This window comes from Stenella coeruleoalba (genome assembly GCF_951394435.1).
Source record: "Stenella coeruleoalba genome assembly, chromosome: 15".
Taxonomy (NCBI): Eukaryota; Metazoa; Chordata; class Mammalia; order Artiodactyla; family Delphinidae; genus Stenella; species Stenella coeruleoalba.
Genome location: NC_137161.1, coordinates 53,038,585 through 53,062,406, shown reverse-complemented (window position 1 = coordinate 53,062,406; position 23,822 = coordinate 53,038,585). Strand labels below are relative to the sequence as shown.

General features: G+C 49.2%; 2 protein-coding genes across 3 annotated transcripts; both read left to right on the top strand.

Moving 5' to 3' along the window:
- The first annotated feature begins 1,839 nt into the window (after positions 1 to 1,839).
- On the top strand, positions 1,840 to 12,188 carry SEPTIN12 (septin 12). 2 transcript variants are annotated; one of them, XM_079946006.1, is made up of 9 exons: positions 1,840 to 2,061; positions 4,491 to 4,616; positions 4,695 to 4,776; positions 6,392 to 6,529; positions 6,666 to 6,783; positions 6,880 to 6,975; positions 10,949 to 11,045; positions 11,683 to 11,734; positions 11,818 to 12,188. In XM_079946006.1, exons 1-9 carry the CDS (start codon positions 1,899 to 1,901, stop codon positions 12,035 to 12,037), a joined length of 1,092 nt encoding a protein of 363 aa, XP_079802132.1. In that variant the 5' UTR covers positions 1,840 to 1,898; the 3' UTR covers positions 12,038 to 12,188. The 2 variants fall into 2 exon arrangements, with proteins under 2 accessions (XP_079802132.1, XP_079802133.1); XM_079946007.1 differs by lacking the exon at positions 6,392 to 6,529.
- Positions 12,189 to 16,156: 3,968 nt separating this feature from the next.
- LOC307198488 (dynein light chain Tctex-type 1-like) lies at positions 16,157 to 21,244 on the top strand (the record flags this gene model as incomplete). The annotated part of the gene is made up of 3 exons (XM_079945459.1): positions 16,157 to 16,276; positions 20,641 to 20,826; positions 20,904 to 21,244. The coding sequence occupies 3 exons, from the start codon at positions 16,157 to 16,159 to the stop codon at positions 20,973 to 20,975; spliced, it is 378 nt and encodes a 125-aa protein (XP_079801585.1). The 3' UTR covers positions 20,976 to 21,244.
- Positions 21,245 to 23,822: the final 2,578 nt, after the last annotated feature.

Here is a 23,822-nt window from a genome sequence, read left to right as displayed (position 1 = left end):
CTCAAGAGCTGTGGCGTAGCTTGAGAGAGTTCTCCAGCAGGAATGGCACACGTTCAGGGCAGTCTCTGCCCAGGGTCCTGCCCAGCCCCACTCCTGGCCTCCAAGCCTGGAAAGTGAAGTTTAAGCCTCTGTCTTCAGATGTGTAGAAAGTGGGGGAGCAGAAGGGCATGGGCAGGGAGGGACAGAGGCTGCTGGGGCTCAGGACAGTTGAGCTGAGCAGATCGGGCAGAGTTGCTGAGTCCTGGTGGGCAGAGTGGGGGCGGCAAACCACCACCTGCTTTTGTAAATAGTCTGATACGCAGCCACTCCCGTCCATCTACTTTTGGTTGCTTTCCCAGTGCAACGGCAGAACCGAAGAGTAGTTGCAACAGAGATCTTATGATTAGCAAAACTTAAAATCTATACTATCTGGCCTTTTACAGAAAACATTTGCCAACATCTGAAACAGAGGATTGCTTAGGGCTTGCAAACTCAGGTGCCAGGAAACAGGTGAGAACGAAATAACTGAGATGAACTTGGTATAGGAAACATCTTATTAGGGAGACATTAGGGAGGGGTGAGGGCTATGGCAAACTGGAGAGCACGTAGCCCATCTAAAGGGGGCAGCTAGGGAGTTCCCGGGTGGTCCAGTGGTTAGGACTTGGCGCTTTCACTGCCAGGGCCCGGGGTTCAATCCCTGGTCAGCAAACTAAGATCCTGCAAGCTGTGTGACGTGGCCAAAAAATAAATTTAAGAAAAAGAAAAGAGGGCAGCTTGTGTCAGCTGTAGGCTGGACCCAGAGTTGCCAAGGCTTATAATCTCTGAGATACACCAGAAATCTAGAGGTTTGTGTGAACAAGAAAAGAGGCTGCAGAGGGTGAGCATGTGGACACAGATCCCAGCCCTGCCACTTCCTCACTGTGTGACCTTGAACCACTTTCACTCACTGGACTCTCTGATCTGTAAACTGAGGGGTAGTAGCTGCACTTACTTCACAGGACTCTGATGATTATTAACAAGTTAACATCCTAGGGCTCCTAAAACAGTCTTCTGCACGACAAAACTCTGGCTATATTGGCAGTTTAAAACACTACGATGCCAACAATGGACAGACCGAAGAAAACACATGGATGTTGTACTTTCTGGCCATGGGTCACAGGTTTGCTTCCCCAACAGAGTGGTTAAGGGGCATGAACTTGGAAGCAGAGGGACTGGCTGCTGCCCAGAGCTGCCGCTTAACCAGCTAAGTGACCTTGGGCAAAGGTGCTTCCCCGGGGCGGGGGCAGGGGGTTCCTGTCTATAGATCTAGGCCGGGGTCATTGTGAGGGTTATAGGGCAGTGACCCGAAAGGGCCTGGTGGAGTAGCTTACCTGTCCATGTTCTCAGCCCCCTGTTGCAGAGGAGCCCCCAGGTAGGGTCACAAGAAGGGGGTGGAGCTCAGGTTCTTCAGTTAACTGTCACCCTCTCCCCTCCCCCTCAGCACATAACCAGGGTCTGCCAGGACAGGGCAGCCCCCCAAGGCTCCCACAGGGATCCAAGGCCACCAGGTGCCACATGAGTCTGCTTCTCTCCCTCTCTGTCCCCCATGGGTCCAGCCCCTGAGTTTTGCCAGGCCGGCCACACTCTACTGCAGGAGAGTCTGAGTGGGGAGAGACAGATCCCTGGGGCTGGTGCATATCAGAAAGCGGGTTCAGTCTCCCCTGAGAGGCAGCTCCCCCAGGCACCCCTCGACAAACCCTGTGGGCAGTGGGGACTTGGGGGATGCATAGGTGAGGGGGCATGAAATATGGGAGTGCCTGGGAGCAGATCTCAAGAGTCAGGGTTCAGAAATGAGAACTCGGGTGGTCCCCCTCTGGAGCCCCAGCGACTCCCTTCTCCCCACCCCACCCGGATGACAGGCATCGTTGTTCCTCAGCCCCATGGACCCCCTGAGGCAGTCCCCCTCCCGCAGCTCGTCACGGGCCTCCAGCCCGAGGACCCTACCCAGCGAGATGCTTGGTTACGTGGGCATCGAGGCCGTGCTGGACCAACTGAAGATCAAGGCCATGAAGATGGGGTTTGAGTTCAACATCATGGTCGTTGGTGAGTGAGGGGCCTCGGGCTCACAGGAGGACAGACCAATGGACGCCACCCTGTGGGCCTGGACCTATCGCCTCTCGGAGCCTCAGCCTCCCCATCTGTAAAGTGGGCCTGATAGTCGTACCTCACAAGAGTGTTGTAGGTGGAAATCTGGGAAACACTGAATTGTGAAAAGACAAAAATCACCGTGAAGCCCCAACCAAACGCAAACAAAGCAATAAAAAGGAAGGCCATGTGTGGCAGGAAGTAGGGAACACCAGACTCATCCTGGTCCCGGGCCTTAACAACCCCCAGTGTGTGACCTGGGACAGGGCCTTTGACCCCTCGCTGCCTCAGTTTCCTCATCTGGCTTAGCACAGTGCCTGGCGTCTAGGAAGTTCCCCGTGGGTCAGTTTTATCTGGAATTGCATTTTTATATATGCAAAATTAATGTTGTAGGTCAAAAACTACGCTTCTCACAAAATAAACTGGATATAATGGAACATAAAATGTCAGAGTGTGTAGCACCAACTAAGGGCATTATTCTAAGGTGGGGGTACCCAACAGAAATGTCATAGAAGGGGACTTCCCTGGCAGTCCAGTGGTTAAGACGCTGCACTTCCACTTCTAGAGGCCCGAGTTCAATCCCTGGTCAGGGAACTAGGATCCCACATGCCACGTAGCGTGGCCAAAAAAAAAAAGAAAAGAAATGTCATAGGAGCCACATACATAATTTTAAATTCCCTAGTAGCTTCCTTTAGAAAAGTAAAGAGAAACAGGACAACTTACTTTTAATCGTCTTTTTTACTTAAACCAATACATTCCAAAAATACTATCATCTCGACATGTAATCCATATAAAACATTATTCATGCGATCATTTACGTTGTTTTTGTCATAACAAGTCTGCAAAATATGGTTTATTCTTTTACACCAACAGCACATCTCAGTTCAGATTGGTGTATGGCCATACTGCCAGTGGCAATAGCCAGGTGTGGCTCCCATATTGGATAGCAGAGCCCAAAGGACAATTTCAGTTCTTTTTTAATTTTTTAAAATTTATTTATTTTTGGCCACATTGGGTCCTCATTGCTGCATGTGGGCTTTCTTTCTGGTTGCGGTGAGCAGGGGCTACTCTTCACTAAGGTGCGCAGGCTTCTCATTGCGGTGGCTTCTCTTTGTTGTGGAGCATGGACTCTAGGCACATGGGCTTCAGTTGTTGTGGCTCGCGGGCTCTAGAGCGCAGGCTCAGTAGTTATGGCGCACTGGCTTAGTTGCTCTGCAGCAGGTGGGATCTTCCCAGATCAGGGCTCGAAACCGTATTGCCTGCATTGGCAGGCGGATTCTTAACCACTGCACCACCAGGGAAGTCCCAGTTTCAGTTTTAGACCCAAAAGTGTGTCCTGCCCTGTGATGTAGGATGTTTACTACTGCAGGGCGTGGTCGGCGGAGTTTGAGAAGCCTGCACAGCAGGGAGAATGGACCATCTACAAGCTCAGGCAGCATAGGGGAATCTCACTAAAAGAAGCCAGACATGAAAGAGCACGTGCTGTGTGATTCCCCAAGTAGAGGGCGGGCAGCGCTGCTCCCTACCGATGATGTCAGGAGAGTGGCTGTCCCTGGAGCTGTGTTAACAGTTACTGCGAGGAGGCAGGAGTGGTCTTGGGCGGAGCTGTGTGTTCTGTCTCTTTATCTGGTGCTGCATACATGGGTGGTTTAATTTGTAAAAATGCATTGACCTGCTCATCAACAGATGAATGGATAAACACAGTGTGGTCTATCCATCTGATGGAATATTATTTAGCCATGAAAAAGTATGAAGTTCTAGCACATGCAACAGTGTGGCTGACCCTTGAAAGCATTATGCTGAGTGGGAGCAGCCAGATACAAAAGGACAGTTATTGCAAGATTCCATTTATATGAAATGTCCAGGGAATTCCCCAGAGGTCCAGTAGTTAGGACTTGGCACTTTCACTGCCTAGGGCCCGGGTTCCCTCCCTGGCTGGGGAGCTAAGATCCCATAAGCCAAGTGCCGCTGCCAAAAAGAAAAAAGAAATGTCCAGAATAGGCAAATCCATAGATAGAAAGCAGATTAGTGGTTGCCAGGGGTTGGGGGGAGGGGGAATGGGGACTGAGTGCCTAAGGGATATAGGGTTTCTTGCTGGGGTGATGAAAATGTTTTGGAGCTAGATAGGGGTAGTGGTTGCACAACACTGCATGTACCCAATGCCACTGAGTTGTACACTTTCAATGGTTAATGTTAATTTTTTATTATATGAATTTTGCCTCAGTAAAAAATGGGGGAAGGCATTGAACTGGAGACTTATGATAATACGTGCTTTTCTGTATTTGTTATACTTAGAAAACAGTTTACTTTCCAAAACCATTTATTTAAGAATTTCAGAAACATGCCTAACGCATCCACAGTTGTTGCTGCCGTGTGATTACTCACAGGACAGAGCGGGCTGGGCAAGTCCACCATGGTGAACACACTCTTCAAGTCCAAGATGTGGAAGTCCACCATGCCGGGCCTGGGGGTGCCCACACCCCAGACGCTGCAGCTGCAGTCTGTGACCCACGGTGAGTGAGCACCCCTTCACCCCACCCCCACCCCACCCACCCAGGCCCACTCCCAGCCCCTCTGCTCTTCCCCTACAGTCATCGAGGAGAGCGGCGTGAAGCTTAAGCTGACAGTGACTGACACACCCGGCTTCGGGGACCAGATCAACAACGACAAGTGGTAGGTCCTGGCGGGGAGGTGGGAAGGGCAGAGCCCTGGCTGCCCCTGCCCCTGCCCCTCCGGTCTCTGGGAAACATCCAGGCCTGGAGCCACCTGGCTGTGGCATCTTTGAGGCTCAGTTTATTTGTCTGTACAGTAGGTGTGGGCAACTCTCCCCCCAAGATCAAAGGAGTCAAGTATGTAAAGGTCTTAGCTTGCTGCCTGGAAGCACTCGATAGAGGCTATGGTATGGCAGGGGGATAGAAGCCCACACTCCAGAGTCAGGACCCCTGGGTTTGACCACTTCCCAGCTGTATAACCTGGGCCTGGCCACGCAAGCTCTCTGAGCCTCCTCTTCCTTCTTCGTAACTTGGGGGTGACGACATCCCCTTTGCAGAGTTGTTCTAGGCTCTCAAGGAGATGAAACACAAACACACACACACACACACACACACACACACACACACACAATCGGGACTGGCTGCACAACCTGTGGGGGCCTTTATTCAAAAATTACTAAGGGGCTTCCCTGGTGGCGCAGTGGTTGAGAGTCCGCCTGCCAATGCAGGGAACACGGGTTCGCGCCCTGGTCCAGGAAGATCCCACATGCCGCGGAGCGGCTAGGCCCGTGAGCCATGGCTGCTGAGCCTGCGCGTCCGGAGCCTGTACTCCGCAATGGGAGAGGCCACAACAGTGGGAGGCCCGCGTACCGCAAAAAAAAAAAAAAAATTACTGAGAATTGTAAGACCACACCCGCAGAGCATTCAGCCCTGCGTGGGCCCTTCTTGGTTCAGAGCCCTGGGTGCCGGCTCTATCCACACTCCCATGAAGCCAGCCCTGCACACAGCACCTCACCGAGCACTTAGTATGTGCAAGCTCTGTTCTAGACACAGGGATACAGCAATGAACAGAACTGATGAACATCTTTGTCTGCATGAAATGTATATTGTCATGGGTGTGGGGAGGCAAACAGTGAACAAAATTAATCAGTTTTGTGGAGGATGAACCTGAACTCTTTATCACCGACACAGGACACTTTCTGGGAGTGAAAGGGGGATGGAGCTGTAGTTGCTGGGGGAGTGCAGTTTTAAGCAGAGTGATCAAGGCAGAGGGCGGCAGGTGCAAAAGCCTTGAAGTGGGGGTGGCGTGGGAGGGGAGGCAGAGCTCAGCAGTGGGATGGGGTAGGGACTTGTAGGGCAACATAAGGACTTTGGCTTTTCTTTGATCACTGGAGGCTGAGCAGAAAAAGGATATTTTTGGCCGCTGTGTTGACAATAGCCCTGTGGGGGGAAGGGACCCTGGCAACAACTGGGAGAGAGTCCCTGGTGGTTTGAACCAGGCTGCAGCAATTTCTCTCCTTTCATGCTCACTCCTCCCCTACAAAGTAGGTGCTCTCTTACTGTCCCCATTTTACGGAAGAGGAAGTTGAGGAAGAGGAAGCAGGGGTCTCTCTGAAGATGCAGGGGTATGGGGGGTTGGTACTTGGGTGATCAAGGGCCTCAGGTTGTGTGGGACTGAAATTCCTGTGTCCCAGGCAAACGGGGCGATTGGTCATCCTAAGGGGAGAGCACTCAGAGGACCTAGGTTGAGGGGGGCTCCTGGCGAGGTTCTGAGGCTGAGCCATCTCCCACCCCAGCTGGGACCCCATCCTGGGCTACATCAATGAGCAGTACGAGCACTACCTGCAGGAGGAGATCCTCATTACCCGGCAGCGACACATCCCCGACACCCGAGTGCACTGCTGCGTGTACTTCGTGCCGCCCACCGGGCACTGGTGAGGTGGCTGAGCCGGTGGGCAGAGGGCCACCTGCGTGGGGAGGAGAAGAAGAGGAGGAGGAACCCCCGGGGTGGGCTGCGGGCTGGCACCCACTCATCGTATGCTCACGGCCATCGCTGCCCCACCTGAGCAGGCTGCGGCCCCTGGACATTGAGTTCCTGCGGCGGCTCTGCCGGACTGTGAACGTGGTGCCTGTGATCGCCCGGGCCGACAGCCTGACCATTGAGGAGCGAGAGGCCTTCAGGCACAGGGTAATCTGGGCACCTGGGACAAGTCTGGGGTCAGTGGGGGTGTGGAGTGGGGGAGAATGCACAGGTGGGCTGAGGTCATCTGTGTGTGGTCCCCAGATCCAGGAAAACCTGAAGACTCACGGCATAGAGGTGTATCCACAGCAGTGCTTCGATGAGGACATCAATGACAAGATCCTCAATAGCAAGATCCGGGTAGGAGGCCATGGGAGGTGGGGAGGCTGGTGGGACCAAGGCTGGGTGATGTGCTTCCCACTCATCCTTTCCATCTGAAGATTCGTCTCTCTCTGCAACTTGGGGAAAGTTCATATATTTCTAGCAGGTATGAATCTCCATTCATCCACAAACTCAAGGTGAGCAAGAAATAGGTCATATCAACAACCCCCAGAATGGGAGAAAATGTTTGCAAATGATATATCTGATAAGGGACTTGTATCCTGAATATATAAAGAACTCTTACAAATCAACAATAAAAGACAAGTACCCCAAGTTAAAAATGGGCAAAGGATTTGAATAGACATTTCCCCAAAGAATTTATACCAATGGCCACTAAGCATATGAGAAATTGTTCAACATCATCAGTCATGAGGGAAATGCAAATCAAAACCACAATAAGATACCACCTCACACCCACTAGGGTAGTTAGTATCAAAATGACACACAATGACAAGTGTTAGTAAGGATGTGGAGAAATTGGAACTTTCACACACTTCTTGTGGAAGTATCAAATGGTGTAGCAATTTTGGAAAACAGTCTGGCAATTCTTCAAGGTTGAACACTGTTACTATATGACCCAACAATTCCACTCCCCAAAGAAATGAAAACCTATGTTGACATAAAAACTCATACACAAATGTTCATAGTAGAATTATTTGTAATAGCCAAAAAGTGGAAACATTCCAAATGTCCATTAACTTGTGAATGGATAAACAAATGTGGTCTATCCATACAAGGGAATATTACTTAGCCATAAAAGGAATAAAGTTCTGATAGATCCTACCCTAACCCTAACCCAATGTGGATAAACCTTGAAAATGTGATGCTAAGTGAAAGGAGCCAGACACAAAAGGCCAAATATTATATGATTCCATTACATGAAATGTCCAGAATAGGCAAATCTATGGAGATAGAAAATAGACTTGTGGTTGCCAGGGGCCGGGAGGTTTAGGGGAAAATGGGGAGTGACTGCTAAAGGGTACGGGCTTTCATTTGGGGATGATGAAAGTGCTCTGGAGTTAGATTTTGGTGATGGTTGCACAACTTGTGAGAATACTGGAAACTACTGAACTGTACCTCTAAAAGGGCAAATTTTGTGGTATGTAAATTATACTCAGTAAAGTTGAAGAAAGAGAGAGAGAGGAAGGAAGGAAGGGAGGGAGGGAGGGAGGGAGGGAGGGAGGAAGGGAGAAAGAAAAAAAGAAAGAAAGGGGGAGGGGGAGAAAGAAAGGAAATAGCTCACATCTTCATTTTCTCTGAATCAACTGAATTTCACCTCCAAGCCCCCATCTTCCTGTCCTTGTGGTACATTCAATGTCAGTCTGTCTGGATCCTGCAAAGCACCTGGGTGAGGCCTGGGATTCTTCATCCATAGACACCTGGCCTCCACTCCCTCCCCCAGGGACCCTGCTAACCTACACAGCACTTTAGCTTGAATTAGAAAAAGGCAGTAGGGGCTTCCCTGGTGGCACAGTGGTTGAGAGTCCCCCTGCTGATGCAGGGGACACGGGTTTGTGCCCCGGTCCGGGAAGATCCCACATGCCGTGAAGCGGCTGGGCCCGTGAGCCATGGCTGCTAAGCCTGCGCGTCCGGAGCCTGTGCTCTGCAATGGGAGAGGCCACAACAGTGAGAGGCCCGCGTACCGCAAAAAAAAAAAAAAAAAAAGAAAAAGAAAAAGGTAGTAGCTTCCTTCACAGAAGGGAGCCTGCATGGGATTTCAGCCCTACACAGCCTCATGGTAAGTTACCTTTGTGCAGTGCACAAACTGCACATCTGTACATGGAAGCCCTGCTTCTTGTCTGGCATCCAGTTTCTCCACACATTCCCTCTTTCCGCTCCCCATTGGAGCAATGAACAGTATTTCCTGTGAAAGGTTCAAAGAGCCTTGACCTTCTGCTTTCTGTCCTGAGGCCAGCAAAGACAGCAGCCTGCTCACAGCTGGAACAGTGCTGGGGGAAATAAAGGAGAATGTATTCAAATTAACCTCTCAATAAATCATCCAGATATATAACATCTATTGAGGGTCAAATATGGGCTGATGCATAATAAGTGTGCAAGAGACAGTTATTATTAGCATCAATTTATTCCCCATCACAATCTAATTCTTAGAAAAACAAACCTACATGCAGCACTTGCCTGTTTAATCTCCACTTCCTGCCACGAATAAGTAAACAACCAGAATTTACAACAGGGCTCAGCAAACTTTTTTTGTGAAGGGCCAGACTATGGTAAGTATTTTAGACTTTGTTGCAATTACTCAACTCTGCTGTAGTAGAATGAAAGCAACATAGACAAGAGTAAATGAATGGCAGGGGCGGTATGCCAACGAACTTGCCTGGTTTGGCCCAGGAACCATAGGTTGCCAGCCCCTGGTTTACAAAATTCTCTCTTTCTTTTTTTTTTCTTTTTAATTTTTTGGCCGCGCCCCGCGGCCTGTGGGATCTTCCCCGACCAGGGATCGAACCCATGTCCCCTGTAGTGGAAGGGCGGAGTCTTAACCACTGGACAGCCAGGGAAGTCCTCTCTCTCTCTTTAAATTTCTTTTATTGAAGTATAGTTGATTTACAATGTTGTCTTAGTTTCTGGTATACAGCAAAGTGATTCAGTTTTATATATATAATGTATATGTATATATATATTTATATATACATGTTTATAAATATATATATGTATTCCTTTTCATATTCTTTTCCATTATGGTTTATTACAGGATTTTGAATACAGCTCCCTGTGCTATACAGTAGGACCTTGTTTTTTATCCAATCTCTATATAGTAGTTTGTATCTGCTAATCCCAAACTCCCAGTCCATCCCTCCCCCACCTCACCCCCTTGGCAACCACAAATCTGTTCTCTGTGTCTGTGAATCTGTTTCTGTTTTGTAGATAGGTTCATTTGTATCATATTTTAGATTCCCACATATAAGTGATATCATATAGTATTTGTCTTTCTCTTTCATTTTTTAATAACTTTATTTATTTTTGGCTGCTTTGGGTCTCCATTGCTGTGTGCGGGCTTTCTCTACTTGCCGCGAGCGGGGGCTACTCTTGGTTGCGGTGCACGTGCTTCTCATTGCGGTGGCTTCTCTTGTTGGGGAGCACGGGCTCTAGGCACACAGGCTCAGTAGTTGTGGCTCACGGGCTAAGAGCACAGGCTCAGTAGTTGTGGCGCACAGGCTTAGTTGCTCTGTGGCATGTGGGTTCTTCCTGGACCAGGGCTTGAACCCATGTCCTCTGCATTGGCAGGCGGATTCTTAACCACTGCGCCACCAGGGAAGTCCCTGTCTTTCTCTTTCTGATTTACTTCAACTAGTATGATAATCTCTAGGTCCATCCATGTTGCTGCAAGAGGCATTATTTCATTCTTTTTTATGGCTGTGTAATATTCCATTGTGTGTATGTGTGTGTGTATATATATATATATATATATATATATATATATATATATATATATGCCATATCTTCTTTATCCATTCAGCTGTCAATGGACATTTAGGTTATTTCCATGTCTTGGCTATTGTAAATAGTGCTGCTATGAACTAAGAAGTGCATGTATCTTTTCAAATTATAGTACAAAATTATCTCTTAACCCTCATGTTAATGGTTGAAGGTGGTAAGAAATTGGGCATGAGCAGTATTATATCACTAATGTAGCTCTGAGTAACACTTGGTTTCCAAGACTTGTTCTGCTAACCCCTTCATTATGCTAAGCCCAAGATTATCCTTCCCAAACATTCACAGAGCCCTGCATCAGTATTGTCATGACTCCCATTTTACAGATGAGGAAACTGAGGCACACTGATTAGACTTTGTGTCTTCTGACTTCAGATATCTGTGCTCCTTCTATCACTTTCTCTCCCCACAAAGGACAGCATCCTGCAGGTTCCTATCTCTGTGTCTTCTCTCTCCACTTCCCGGGTGGGGCCAACCCTCCGATCTTGTCCCTTCCCTGCAGGAACGGATCCCCTTCGCTGTGGTCGGGGCTGACCAAGAGCACATTGTGAATGGGAGGTGTGTCCTGGGCCGGAAGACGAAGTGGGGCATCATTGAAGGTCAGTGCAGGGGCCCTGGCGAGGGCTCAGGGGAGAACATGTTGAAAAGCCCTGTTGCCTTTGGCATCCTTACACCCACCACAGAGCCCAGCACAGGAAACAGAGAGACCTGGGATCAAGTTCCTTTGTGCAGCTCAGAAGCCCTGGGCAAGTTTCCCGACACCCTGGGCCTCAGTTTCCTCACAGTCAAATGGGTATCATTGTAACATCAACCTCATAGGGTGGTTGGAGGGGGCAGAACCTCTGCTTTGCGTGATACCTGGCACCCAGGAGGCACCCTATTCATTCACTAGAATTGATTGTGGGCCTACTATGTGCCACAGAGCTGACCAGACAAGGACAGGTGGGAAAAGCACAGTGAAGGAAATGTGGGATGGGAGGGGGTACCTGAGGGAGCAGAGGAAGGCCCTGCTGATTCAACAGCTGTTTATAGGAGCCACCTGTACCAGGGGCTGGGACACAGCCGTGAATGAATGAATGAACTAACAAACGGGAGGTGGGCTAACACAGGGAGACGTGGGGAAGGGCTGGCAGTGGCAGGGGGTGTGCAGCATACAGCAGGTGCTTACTCAGTGCTGGCCGAGGGCGGGGCGTGGAACAGAGCCTGCACTCAGGGGTTTGGTGCCGTATCTTGTAGTGGAGAACATGGCTCACTGTGAGTTCCCCCTCCTGAGAGACCTGCTCATCCGGTGAGTATGTGGGGAGCCCGAGGGGCTGCGGGGGCCCTGGAGGATGCCCTGGAAGTCCTGCTGACCTACCACCTATCTCCCAGCTCCCACCTCCAAGACCTGAAGGACATCACACACAATGTCCACTATGAGAACTACCGCATCTTCAGACTGAATGAAAGCCACGTGCTGCCCCGAGGGCCCGGCTGGGTGAACCTGGCCCCAGCCCCGGCCTCTGTCCCTGCCCCCGCTGGCCCCCAGGCCAACCCCGGCCCCTCAAAGGTCGGCGGGTGGGCCAAGGACAACTCAGATGAGGAATGCTGAGCACCGGCACATCCCGGGCCCGCGGGGCTCCCCAAGTCCTGGGCAGCCCCCTGACACACACCTGTGTACTAGAGCATGTATTAAAGGGTGGACATTGCTTTTTATGAAAAGCTGTGCTTTGAAAACAAAAGGTGTTTTGTAAATGACTTCTTTGAGCTATCCTCAAATAAAAGTATTGTTCTTTCTAAAATAGTGTGAGACTCTCAGGTCCTCAGGAGTCTTGAAGACCTGGGAGGGCCTGCCTTGGATGACCAGCCCCTTCTGCCCCAGAACCAGAGTCAAGTTCCAAATCATGCTCTGCTGTCCGTATCAGGCTCTGACGTCTGTCCCAAAGCCTCCCTCCTGCACGGGGCGTCGTAAACACTTAAAAACTCATCTTTGCCATCTTCCCCAAACCCTGTGCCCCTCACTCCTGCCTTCCCTTTTGCCCCACCCTGGCAGACCAGAATGGTGAGAAAACAATTCCAACTTTGGAGTCTGGCGAAGCTGATATGAAAATCCCCGCCCTGCCATTGACCTTGTGCGATGTGACCTTGGGCGAGTCACTTACTCTTGTGGGCCTCAGTGTCCTCATCTGTAAAACTGGGCTGATACTATCGGTCCCACAGTGTTGTTGTGTGGACAAAACGGAGTGATTCATGGAATGTGCCTGCCACCCCTGGAGAAACAGCACTCAGAGATGACAGGAACAGCAGAGACCACGGGTACAGGGCAGAGGCTGTGCCCACAGGGTGTGAGCACTTCCCAGGACTCTCTGGAACCCTCGAAAGGAAATGGACTTCATGGAAGCCCACACGGTACACCCAAGCTCCCCTAGGGCGCAGGCAGGCAGTGAGCATTCAGTAAGTGACCATGGGGAGCAGCAGTGGTATCCCAGCTGCTGGCCTGCACGCTCCTGGTCACTGGGGCAATCTTTTTCTCGGGGGGTGGGTATTGGTCCTGCTCTCTGCTGATGACTTTACCTCCAGTTTTGGAAGCTCTTTTCATGCCCACAGTGATGCTGCAGCCCATGCTTGGCACAGACTCAGTTGTGTACCCAGTAACGGCCGTGCACAGATTTCTTCTGCATTTCCTGACCTGGGTCAGCTGGGTGAGGGTGAAGGCCTCAGCTGACACGTCTTGGGATTCCCCAGGCCCAGCAAGCACGGATTACAACTCCAGCTCTGCCGCTTTTTAACTGCAGGACTTTAGACAAGTCACCTGACATCCCAGAATCCACTTCCTCCTTTGGAAAACAGAGACAGCATCACCAACCTCCTACTTCAGGGTGTGTGAAGACAAGCCTGTTCACAGATGCCCAGGTCCCATAAGGAGCCATTTTACTGATTGTTTTGTTCCGTTTTGTAGGCACGGCGAGGGGCGGTGGTTTCTTTTATGTGGTGCACTAATCAGGTTCATGTCATAATGATACAGTCATCGTATTAACAATAGTGGGCATTTTTTTAAATGGGGAATCACAAAATGAATTCCCATGTACCTGGTATAATAAAATATTCCCCCTATTTCACGGACGAGAATGTTCATAGCAGCTTAATTTATGATAGCCTATAACCGGAAACTGCAAATGTTGGGTGGCAATGTAAGGTCGGATCTTAACAAACGGCACCGCGAAACAGAGGAAAGCTTCAAGTGAGCTTTATTAGGGAGCGCTCCCGGGCGAGGTTCACTGGCCCGAGAGAAAGGGGCCAGAGAAGTCGCACCCGGGCGAGGGTTGGGCAAGATTTTATAGGGGAAGACGGGAAAGGGGTGTGGTGAATCTGGGAGGGCGCAGGGTATTCCTTATTTGGTGGTCTTTTCGGGTATCCTGGGGGACGGTTGGTCCCGCCCCTCGAAAGGCGGGAAGGCTGGGCTGGGTTCAAAGTCCCCAGGTCAGTTTCTGGAACTGGGTGGTCCGGAATGTCGCCAGGGCAGTTTCTGGAACTGGGTGGTCTGGAGAATTTCATTCTGATGCAACCTGTGAATCTGATTGTGTTCCCCTGCCTCGGGCCAGTTGGCCTTACAGGCAGGAGAGTGGATAAGCTATAGCAGAGTCACACAATGGACCACTCCTGGGCAATAAAAATGAACCTACTACTGATAAACACAACAGCATGGGTGAGTTTCACAGACCTAATGGAGAGTGAAAGAAGCCAGCAAGCAAAGAGAATGCACCCTGTGGATGCCCTTTTACAGAGTTCAAGAACAGGAAAAATCAATTAAAGGTGATGGAAATAAGATTTGTGCTTTGGGGCAAGGGCTGGAAGTGCCGCTGGGGAGGGGCATGAGAGAGCCTTCAAAGAATTGAAAATGACCTATATTTTGATCTGGGCGAGGTTACACAGGTGTACAGCTTTGTAAGATTCTTTGAGCCATACCCTTCAGATTTGTGCACGTTACCGTAGCCATGTTATACTGCAAGTATAAAAATCTTAGATGGTGAAGAGAAATTTTAAAAAATTAAAATAGGAACAGTATACAACTAATAATGCCTGCTTAAAAATCAGTACTGCAGTTATTTAAAATTATTTATGAGAATATTTGCTAGGTTTCAATATTTCAAGAATGCAAATTCCCAATAATGGCTATTTTGTTGTTGTTGCTGCTGCTGTTAAAAATGCACATTAGGGGCTTCCCTGGTGGCGCAGTGCTGAAGAATCCACCTGCCAGTGCAGGGGACATGGGTTCCAGCCCTGGTCCGGGAAGATCCCACATGCCGCGGAGCAACTAAGCCCGTGTGCCACAACTACTGAAGCCCGTGCGCCTAGAGCCCATGCTCCACAGCAAGAGAAGCCACCACAATGAGAAGCCCGCGCACCTCAACGAAGAGTAGCCCCCAGTCGTCGCAACTAGAGAAAGCCCGCACGCAGCAACGAAGACTTAATGCAGCCAAAAGTAAATAAATAAATAGGGGGGGGAAAAGCACATTAAGGGACTTCACTGATAGTCCAGTGGTTAAGACTCTATGCTCCCAATTCAGGGGACCCAGGTTCAATCCCTGGTCAGGGAACTAGATCCCGCATGCCGCAACTAAAAGCCCGCATGCCTACACTAAAGATCCCGCATGCTGCAACGAAGATCTTGCATGCGGCAACAAGGATCCCGTGTGCCGCAACTGAGACCCACCACACACAAATAAATAAATATTAAAAAACAATCTCTGTGAGATTTATCCCTCCATCATTCTGTTGATCGACATTGAAATTGTTTTTAGGTTTTATCATTACAAAGAACACTGCTCTGAACAGAGAGGAAGTCTTTATTATTTACAAAATTAGCATATATTAAGCCTTTATTATGTGTCAGGCATTCTATTGCCTATTTAAATCACAACAGCGCCTATCCCAGGTGTTACTATCCTCATTTTACTAAACTGTTATTCTTACCTTCTCCCTCCTTCACCCCAACCGAATCAGCCCCAGGGCCCTGTGGCTTCTGCTTTAGGAATCTGGGTCAGATCCCTGCTTCTATGACTACCACCATCACTAGTATTACCTCAACTTCGGGCCCCAGGAGCTTCCAGCTGCTCTCACTGCTCCTCTCTAGATCTGTACTCCACAAAGCTTCCTCTCCTGTCAGGACACTATCCTGCTTAAAACTCCAAACTCTATTGGTTTCCCCTTGCTCTTAGGATATAACCCTCAATCCTCACAGGAGCCGCCCAGGCCCTCCTGCTTGGTCTCACCTCTCCAGCCTCATCTCCCAAGCTTGGCCCCCTGCACCGGGGCCACAATGGTCTCCTTTCTGTCCCGCAAATGCACCCTGATCTCTTGGGCCTCAGGACCTTCATACCTGCGGTCCCTTCTGTGTGGACCCCTCTTCCCCCATTCCTCAGGCTAACTCTAAGATACCTTCCTTCCTCTGCTCAATTGTCACATCCATCCTAAGAGAGACAGGTCCTCTCTTCTCTATCCGTTTGGCAGCATTCACCAAAGAGGTGACTAAACAATTATTTGTGCAATTATTTGTATGCCTCTCTTTGCAGAATGTAAGTTCCATGAAAGAATGCACTTGTTCACCACCGCCGCCGAAACCCCAGCACCTAGCAGAGCTGGCAGATGTGATCGCTCATATGTGGCTTTAAAAAATATATGTATGAACGGATGAAAGGATTTTGAACGACTTAACGTCCCCCATTCACACATGTGGAAACTGAGGCTAAGAGCACGCAAGGGACTGGCCCGTGGCCTCGGCAACGACAAAGTCGCGGCCAGAGGCTTCTCCTCAGCCCCTCGGAAGGCCACCTCCAGGAGAGACCCTCAGGTAACGTGACCCCGCCCCGCCCCAAGGGGTCCCCTGGGTATCTGCCAGTCAGGCGCGGCGCGCAACACGCTGGAAAAGTAGTCCGGCCGCTCCCCGATTCTGGCGCCCGCGACTTCCGCTTCCGGCGGGCACAGTCCTCGCGTGAGGCTTTGGGAAAGACTTGCGAGATCGCGGCGGTCGGTCCGTGCTTGGTCTCGGTCGCTGCGCGGCGGACGCTGTCCTTGGTTGTGCGCTGATTTCAGTGCGCTGGGGCTCCTTCCCGGGCGCGGAGGTTGAAACTCCGGGAAGGGAGGTGACTTGCGTGCGGCCGCAGTCTTTGGGGCAGAGGCGGGACTCGAATATGGGCTGCCTCCCCTTCCCGGCGTGTTTTCGCTGTGGCGTCACCCGGCGCACTACAGAGCGAGTTCAACCAAAAGGACAGGGAGGGAGTCAAGTGTAGCCGACTGAATCAAGGCCTTAGGATGTGTGCGATATTATTACTGGCCAGAGTGGATTAACCCGGGACTAAGGAGCTGTAGTTCTGGAATCAAGAATTTGTGTTCCAGGGACTTCTCTGATGGCGCAGTGGTTAAGGATCCGCCAGCCATTGCAGGGGACACGGGTTTGATCCCTGGTCCGGGAAGATCGCACATGCCGCGGAGCGATTAAGCCCGTGCGGCACAACTACTGAGCCTGCGCTCTAGAGCCCGCGAGCTACAACTACTGAAGCCCGAGTGCCTGGAGCCCGAGCTCCGCAGTAAGAGAAGCCACTGCAATGAGAAGCCCACGCACTGCACCGAAGAGTAGCCCCTGCTCGCCGTAACTAGAGAAAGCCCGCGCGCAGCAGCAAAGACCCAAAGCAGCCAAAAATAAATAAATAAATTTATTTTTTTTAAAATTGTGTTCCAATCCCATTGCTGTCACTTCCTAGCCATATGACCCCCCGTGGGTTCAATACCTAAAACTCTCAGAGATTCAGGGTTTTTTTTTTTTAGCCTGTAAAGATACAGTACCTCTGGCCTTACTAAATTAAGAACAAACGGAGTGCGCATGCGTATTGTCTGGTGATCAGAAATTGATGGCCATTATTGATCAGGAAGAAGAAGGCAGGACAAGGAACTGGGGTTAGAAGTTGTCGGGGTTTTGAGGAGGGAGGACTAGGCCTTGACATGGGAGGCCTTTATCTCCCAGGCAGAGGGTAGGCAAAGGCACTTGGCCTCTCTTTTGCAGTCTTATTGTGGACAACTTCTGCCTTTGGAACCCCCAAAGGGCACTTCCTGCTTCTCTAGAGCACTCTTCTCTGTCAGGGATAGGGAGCCGGCTTACCCTGGAAGTGGTGGCAAAGATTCTTTTCTCGACCAGACTCTATTCAGGCTCCTTTGAACTCTCTTCTCAACTAGGCCCTGACTTTTGGGCTTCCATGTTCATCTCTGCATTGTTCACTTGTAGCCAGTTTAGCCAGAACCACCTGCCCCCACCCCAATTGGGTTCCTCATCCTCCCGCATTCCCCAGGTGATTGATGTCTGATCACCCTGGCCTTCCTAAAGCAAGAAACCCCTCTTACCCTGATGCTTCCTTTTGTTAATTTTCCAATGCCTCCCCTGAACCCTGCACCTTGGCTATAAGTTCCCATCTTTCCTTGTTGTATTCAGAGTTGAACCTGATCTGTCTTCACTGCAAAATCCCACTGCAGTATAACAGGCAAGAACCTTTATATTCTATTACAGGTTAATCACTAAAGGGATGATGCCTATAAGCTTAAATTATCCATAATGGCCCATCTCTAGGAATCCTGCCTCCCAGGTAATTAGCATTAAGCTAAAATACCTTTGTTTAGCTCACAGGAAACATTCCTCACCAGACCCACCTGTGAATGACTGAAAGAAATTAACACATCCTCTCCGGAGGCTAGCCAGAACCAGGAAATTTTGACTTTACTCCCTCTCCTTTTAATATAAAAAGAAGTCTGAATTCTAACTCAGGCAAGATGGTTCTTTGGGACCCGAGTCCACCATCTTCTCAGTCTGCCAGCTTTCTGAATAAAGTCGCTGTTCCTTGCCCCAACAACTCGTCTCTTGATTTATTGGCCTGTTGTTCAACAAGCAGTACAAACTTGGACTCAGTAACCTCAGTGGTCCCTAACAAGTGCCATGAATAATTTTTTTCTTTAAAAGTGGTGAAAGAAGCCCATTCCTCAGCTGTGCCTCTCTCTGTGTGTCTGTCTCTGTCTCTCACAGGCTGGCTCTCCTCTGTGTGGTTGGCTTCAGCCCACAGCAGATTTCTTGGAGGAAGCTGGACATTTTACCTCTATTTCTCTTCTCTTAGCTCTGGCATCCTCCCCTTTTAAGAAAGCCTTTGGGGCTTCCCTGGTGGCGCAGTGGTTGAGAGTCCGCCTGCCGATGCAGGGGACACGGGTTCGTGCCCCGGTCCGGGAAAATCCCACATGCCGCGGAGCGGCTGGGCCCGTGAGCCACGGCCGCTGAGCCTGCGCGTCCGGAGCCTGTGCTCCGCAACGGGAGAGGCCACAGCAGTGAGGGGCCCGTGTACCGCAAAACAAAAACAAAAACAAAAACTTTATTGCTAAAATATGCTATCACCTGACAATGCAGGGTGGCCACAAACCTTCCATGTGTAAAAAATGCAATATCTGCAAAGCTCAATAAAGTGAAGTGCAATAAAACAAGGTCTGCCTGTACATCCTTGTTTGTGCCAGACACAGCCCAGAAACGTGTCGGTGGGTTTGGTTTATGTCACACAAGATTTAAACCCAGTTTGAGTCTACATTCAAAACTGGGAATTTTCACTTAAACATCCAGATATCTGGCTTCTGGGGAGTGATCAGATTGGCAGGCACTGTGGGGCCTGCATACCCCACTGCTTCCCATGGCCTTGACACTGAGGCCTTGCACCTGCTCCACCTGTCACGATGGCACTGTTGTGTCTCTTGTAGAGAGAAATTCCCCACATTTACATCACTCTCACACATGGTAATAGAGAAGAAAGAGCAAGAGGGACATGTGTTTTAAGAAAAATGGGAGAGAGCCCATGTCTTTGCGGAAAACAAGAATATTCCAGAATGTTTGGTGCACAAATGCACATCTGTGTCAAAAGCCCAGTTTTGCCTTCCCTCCCGGCCCTTGTGGGTGTTTGAGCAGGTGTGGGTGGTGGTCTGAGGGGAATCTTTTGCCGTTCCAGGGACTGGTGGTGTTTGTGGGTCTGGCTGTGTGCTATGGACTGAACTGTGTCCCCGCAGAACTCATGTTGAAGCCCTAACCCCCAACGTGACTATATCTGGAGACAGGGTCTATAGGAGGTAACTAAGATTAAAGGAAGAAAGGCATCACTGTCTCTTTCCACCAAGTGAGGACAGAGAAGGCACCATTTATGAGCCAGGAAGACAGTCTTCACCAGGAACCGAATCTGCTGGCACCTTGATCTTGGACTTCCTGCCTCCAGAAGCATGAGAAATAAATGTCTGTTGGATAAGTGCCCAGTTTGTGATGTTCTTTTACAGCAGCCTGAGCAGACTATGACACTATGTGCTTTTTCCAAGAAAAGGGTGTGAATCTTCACCCTATTCTGAGCCACATCTGGGCCGACCGCGAGCAGGGGAGTTTAGCATACGTCATCCCCACGGGTAAGGATTTCTGAGCATGCCTGGTGGGCCTTGATTCCCCTTCTTCCTCCACACTCCAGGCTTTCTCTGTGATGCCTTCATCCTACAGGCAACTCTCCCTCAAAGGAATCATCATGTTTGGCACACCTGTTCTTACCCAGCTGCTTCTTTTTTTTTTTTAAAGATTTATTTTTTGGCTGCGTTGGGTCTTCGTTGCTGCACGTGGGCTTTCTCTAGTTGTGGCAAGCAGGGGCTACTCTTCATTGCGGTGAGCAGGCTTCTCATTGTGGTGGCTTCTCTTGTTGTGGAGCATGGGCTCTAGGTGCATGGGCTTCAGTAGTTGCAGCACGTGGGCTCAGTAGTTGTGGCACAAGGGCTTAGTTGCTCTGAGACATATGGGATCTTCCAGGACCAGGGAATTGAACCTGTGTCCCCTGCATTGGCAGGCGGATTCTTAACCACTGTGCCACCAGGGAAGTCCTACCCATCTACTTCTCATTTAACTTGCTGGCTGCAGGGAAAAGACAGATAAAGTTTCAAATGCTGGGTGGTTCGAGGTGTAAACAATGGCTATCTCCTGCCTCTCTGTTAATTGATGTATCCTCTTGTCTAAAATTTAATAATGGAACCAAAATACAGGCAGACTACAAGGAGAGATTTCACAGCATTGCACAGCAAGCCCTCTTACCCTTCATCCTTTCTGTTGATGAAAATGATAACAGAGGGAGGCAGAGGCGAGGCGCCGAAGGAAAGATGGAAGACTAACAGGCTACTGAGGAGACTGCTTTTGTTGTTGAAGTGAGCAACATTGTAAAAGGAAATGTTGCTCACTTCATAGAAAATGCCATTGGTGGCAACGCCTATCAGCATAGCAAAGTGAATCAGTGGACCACAAATGTAGTGGAGCAAAGCTTAAGCCAACTCACCAAGCTGGGGAAACCATTTAAATACATTGTGACCTGTGTAATCATGCAGAAGAACGGAGCAGGATTGCACACGGCAAGTTCCTGCTTCTGGAGAGCTCTACTGATGGGAGCTGCACTGTGCGATGGGAGAACAAGACCATGTACTGTATTGTCAGCACCTTCGGGCTTTCTATTTGACCGCCTCGTCCAGCCTGTGATCTTTCTCCTTTTGTCCCAACATTTCTCTTCCATCTTCTAACCACCAGCCATCTAGTCAGTGATCACCTGTCTCATTCTCTCTAAGTGTGTTTTTGTGACGCTCTCAAAATGTAGAGAAAAAAAACAAATAACCACACACTGTTCTATGACCTGCACACCCTAAGTCAGAGGAATCATCACTGAAGGTAGTCAGGAGCCTATCCTGCCACTTGTCTTAACTTTGAATGTTTCTTTTCAAAGGTGCTAAAAGCCGAAATCTGCTAGTGTGAAACTTTCTCTACTCTTCTGAGATGATTCAAATACACTAATTTTCCATAAAAAACAAAACAAAACAAAACGACTACTGTTTACTGAGTGCTCCTATGTTTCACCCTAGAGCAAAGTATTTTAATGTGCTGTGTCATTTAATTGTAGTAAGTATCCTCTGGGAAATAGGTACTATTAAACCCCATTTATATTATTGTCGGAATCAAGTTTGTGATAAGGTTGAGCAGCAGAGTTCAGTGTCTGAAGAACAAATTACACCCCACTATTTATTCAGTCGTTCAGCAAATATTTACTGAGCATCTACTATATGCCAAGCAGATCTGCCTATTGTGCCGAGAAAACCAGAGGGGCCCTGGTTGGTCACCTCAAAGGAGAATCTTGGGACAGGACCAGAGTCTTCTGAGATACAGTTTGGATATTTACTCCAAGACAGAGCTCTGATTACCTGGCAGGCATTCAAGTTTGCCTTTAGGGGAGTGGTCTGAGCAGCAGGCTCTGGGGCGTACTTGCCCAAGTCTGTCTTGGCTCTTCTACTTTCCTAAGTGTGTGGCCTTGGGCAGGGCTCTGCCCCTCTGTGAGCCTCAGTTTATTCATCTAAAACATGCATAATAATGATATCTACACAATAGTCATTGTGAGGATTTAAGTAGCACAGTAAAAACACAAGCACCGTGGACTTAGGAAGTACTTAAAAAACATTAGCTTTTATTGTTAGCTCGCAAATGCCTTAGAAAAAGTGTGAAAAACACCCATTACATATCAGGTTTTGAAAACTGTAGCTCACTGATGACTCTTCTAGATAATTTAGTCGAATTAGCTAAACTGTTTGACTTGTACTGAATTGTTGGTTCTCAGTCATTTGGACTTTGGGAAATTGCTACCAACGATGACCCACACTTGTAAAGTGCTTGATGGTAGACCATCTCCTCCCAGCCATAATTAAGTAGAAGAGTAACTGTGAGCTGAACCAACACCCAGTAGTGATTATGGATTATGTACCATCAGCCTGGAGATCATCTTCCCCTCTGTCTTCAGAGGAGGATCTATGTGTGCCTCTCAGTTGTTTGCCAGCTTCTGTGAGTGTAAGGCTGCCATTTTAACTCAAACTTTTGTAAACTCCATAAACGCTATGAAAACAAGCTACGTTTATAAGAATAAACAGTGGCATGTGATTATATATATATATATATATATATATATAACTGTAAATACTTTTAATTCATACTGTAAACAATGCTTGGCGCCTGAATGAGTTGTGGACCTCTTACAGGAACTCCACGGGCCCAGGCATCCAAGATCCACAAATCTTGAGGCCTGCAGACTTCATCCCAGTGTGGTTACAGGTCATGAGCTGATGTTTATGGAGCATCTGTTGCGTGCTAGACATCATCATAGGTCCTTTACAAACATAACGTCATCGAAGCCTGTCTGTCAGCTCTCAGAAGTTGGAGCTATGACAATCCCCATTTTACAGACGAGGCAAAGGTAAGGCTTACCCAGTTAGTAAGTGGTGGATCTGAAGCACTGGTTTGGGTGTACACCAGGGTAGGCCCAAATTCATCCTGGTGTATGCTGGTTATGGACTGAATGCGTGTCCCCCTCAAGATAGGATTAAGAAAGAAATCCTGGGCAAAGTAGAAGTTTAACCTTTAAATCTCTGTTGGCTCTACTCACTGAAAACTGCCCAGAGAGGAGAGGGCCAGGACTACGTTAGTCAGGCCTAGGTTAGTCAGGTCACTTCATGGACTTGCTAACTTGTGTATATCTGGCCCCGAGGAGATGATAAGAGATGCAAGGCCAGGGCCCCACCGCTAACCAGGAGGCAGACAGAAACAGGAAGTTGTGCGGCAGCTTTGAAAATGCTGCCCCTCCAGACGGAGCCAAGAGTGTCTCTTCTGTTTTCCTCCTTTTCCCTCTTCCACTTTTGTCTATCTGTCTTCTTCCTCCCCCACTACACACCCATCTGTGACTTCTTCAAATTACCCCTTTCCACGCCCTCCTCCTGAGGCTGATGGAATGGCAGGCTTCTTGTGTTTGGCTTGAGTGCCAGTGCTCTGAATGGCTCTGCACCTTTGTTCCCTCTAAGATCCCGGCTCTCCTGACCCGTTAACTGATGTATCCTCTTGTCTGTCTAAAATTTAATAATGGACCCAAAACACAGGTTCCAAGGAGAGATTTCACAGCATTGCACAGCAGCCCAAGATTATAAGGCGAAAATGAGGCATATGTGGTCCTGCCTTTCCTCAAGCCCCACCACAAGGCTGTCCTGAAATCTGGCATCTTCCCTTTAAAAGGTCCTGCCTTCCACCGGGCTGTGTGTGTGTGTGTGTGTGTGTGTGTGTGTGTGTGTGTGTGTGTCTCCAGAAATCAGTGGTGAGCAGCCCAGTTTCTTGTTCTGCCTATGTGCTCACAAGAAAAACTGGATATTGGATATAGGGGGAAAAGTGGAACGCGAGAGAGAATGGAGAGCAGAAATGGAAGGAAAGAAAGAAGCCGGTGGGAGGGTTGATTGAGGTGCTAGACCTGAGGATGCCAAAGCTGAAAAACTCAAGGGTTGTC

Coding starts and splice junctions, on each gene's coding strand:
- SEPTIN12 (XM_079946006.1), top strand. CDS start 1,899: ATGGACCCCCTGAGGCAGTCCCCCTCCCGCAGCTCGTCACGGGCCTCC. Junction 11,046..11,682: donor GAAGTGGGGCATCATTGAAG/GTCAGTGCAGGG, acceptor CGTATCTTGTAG/TGGAGAACATGGCTCACTGT. Junction 11,735..11,817: donor CTGAGAGACCTGCTCATCCG/GTGAGTATGTGG, acceptor CCTATCTCCCAG/CTCCCACCTCCAAGACCTGA.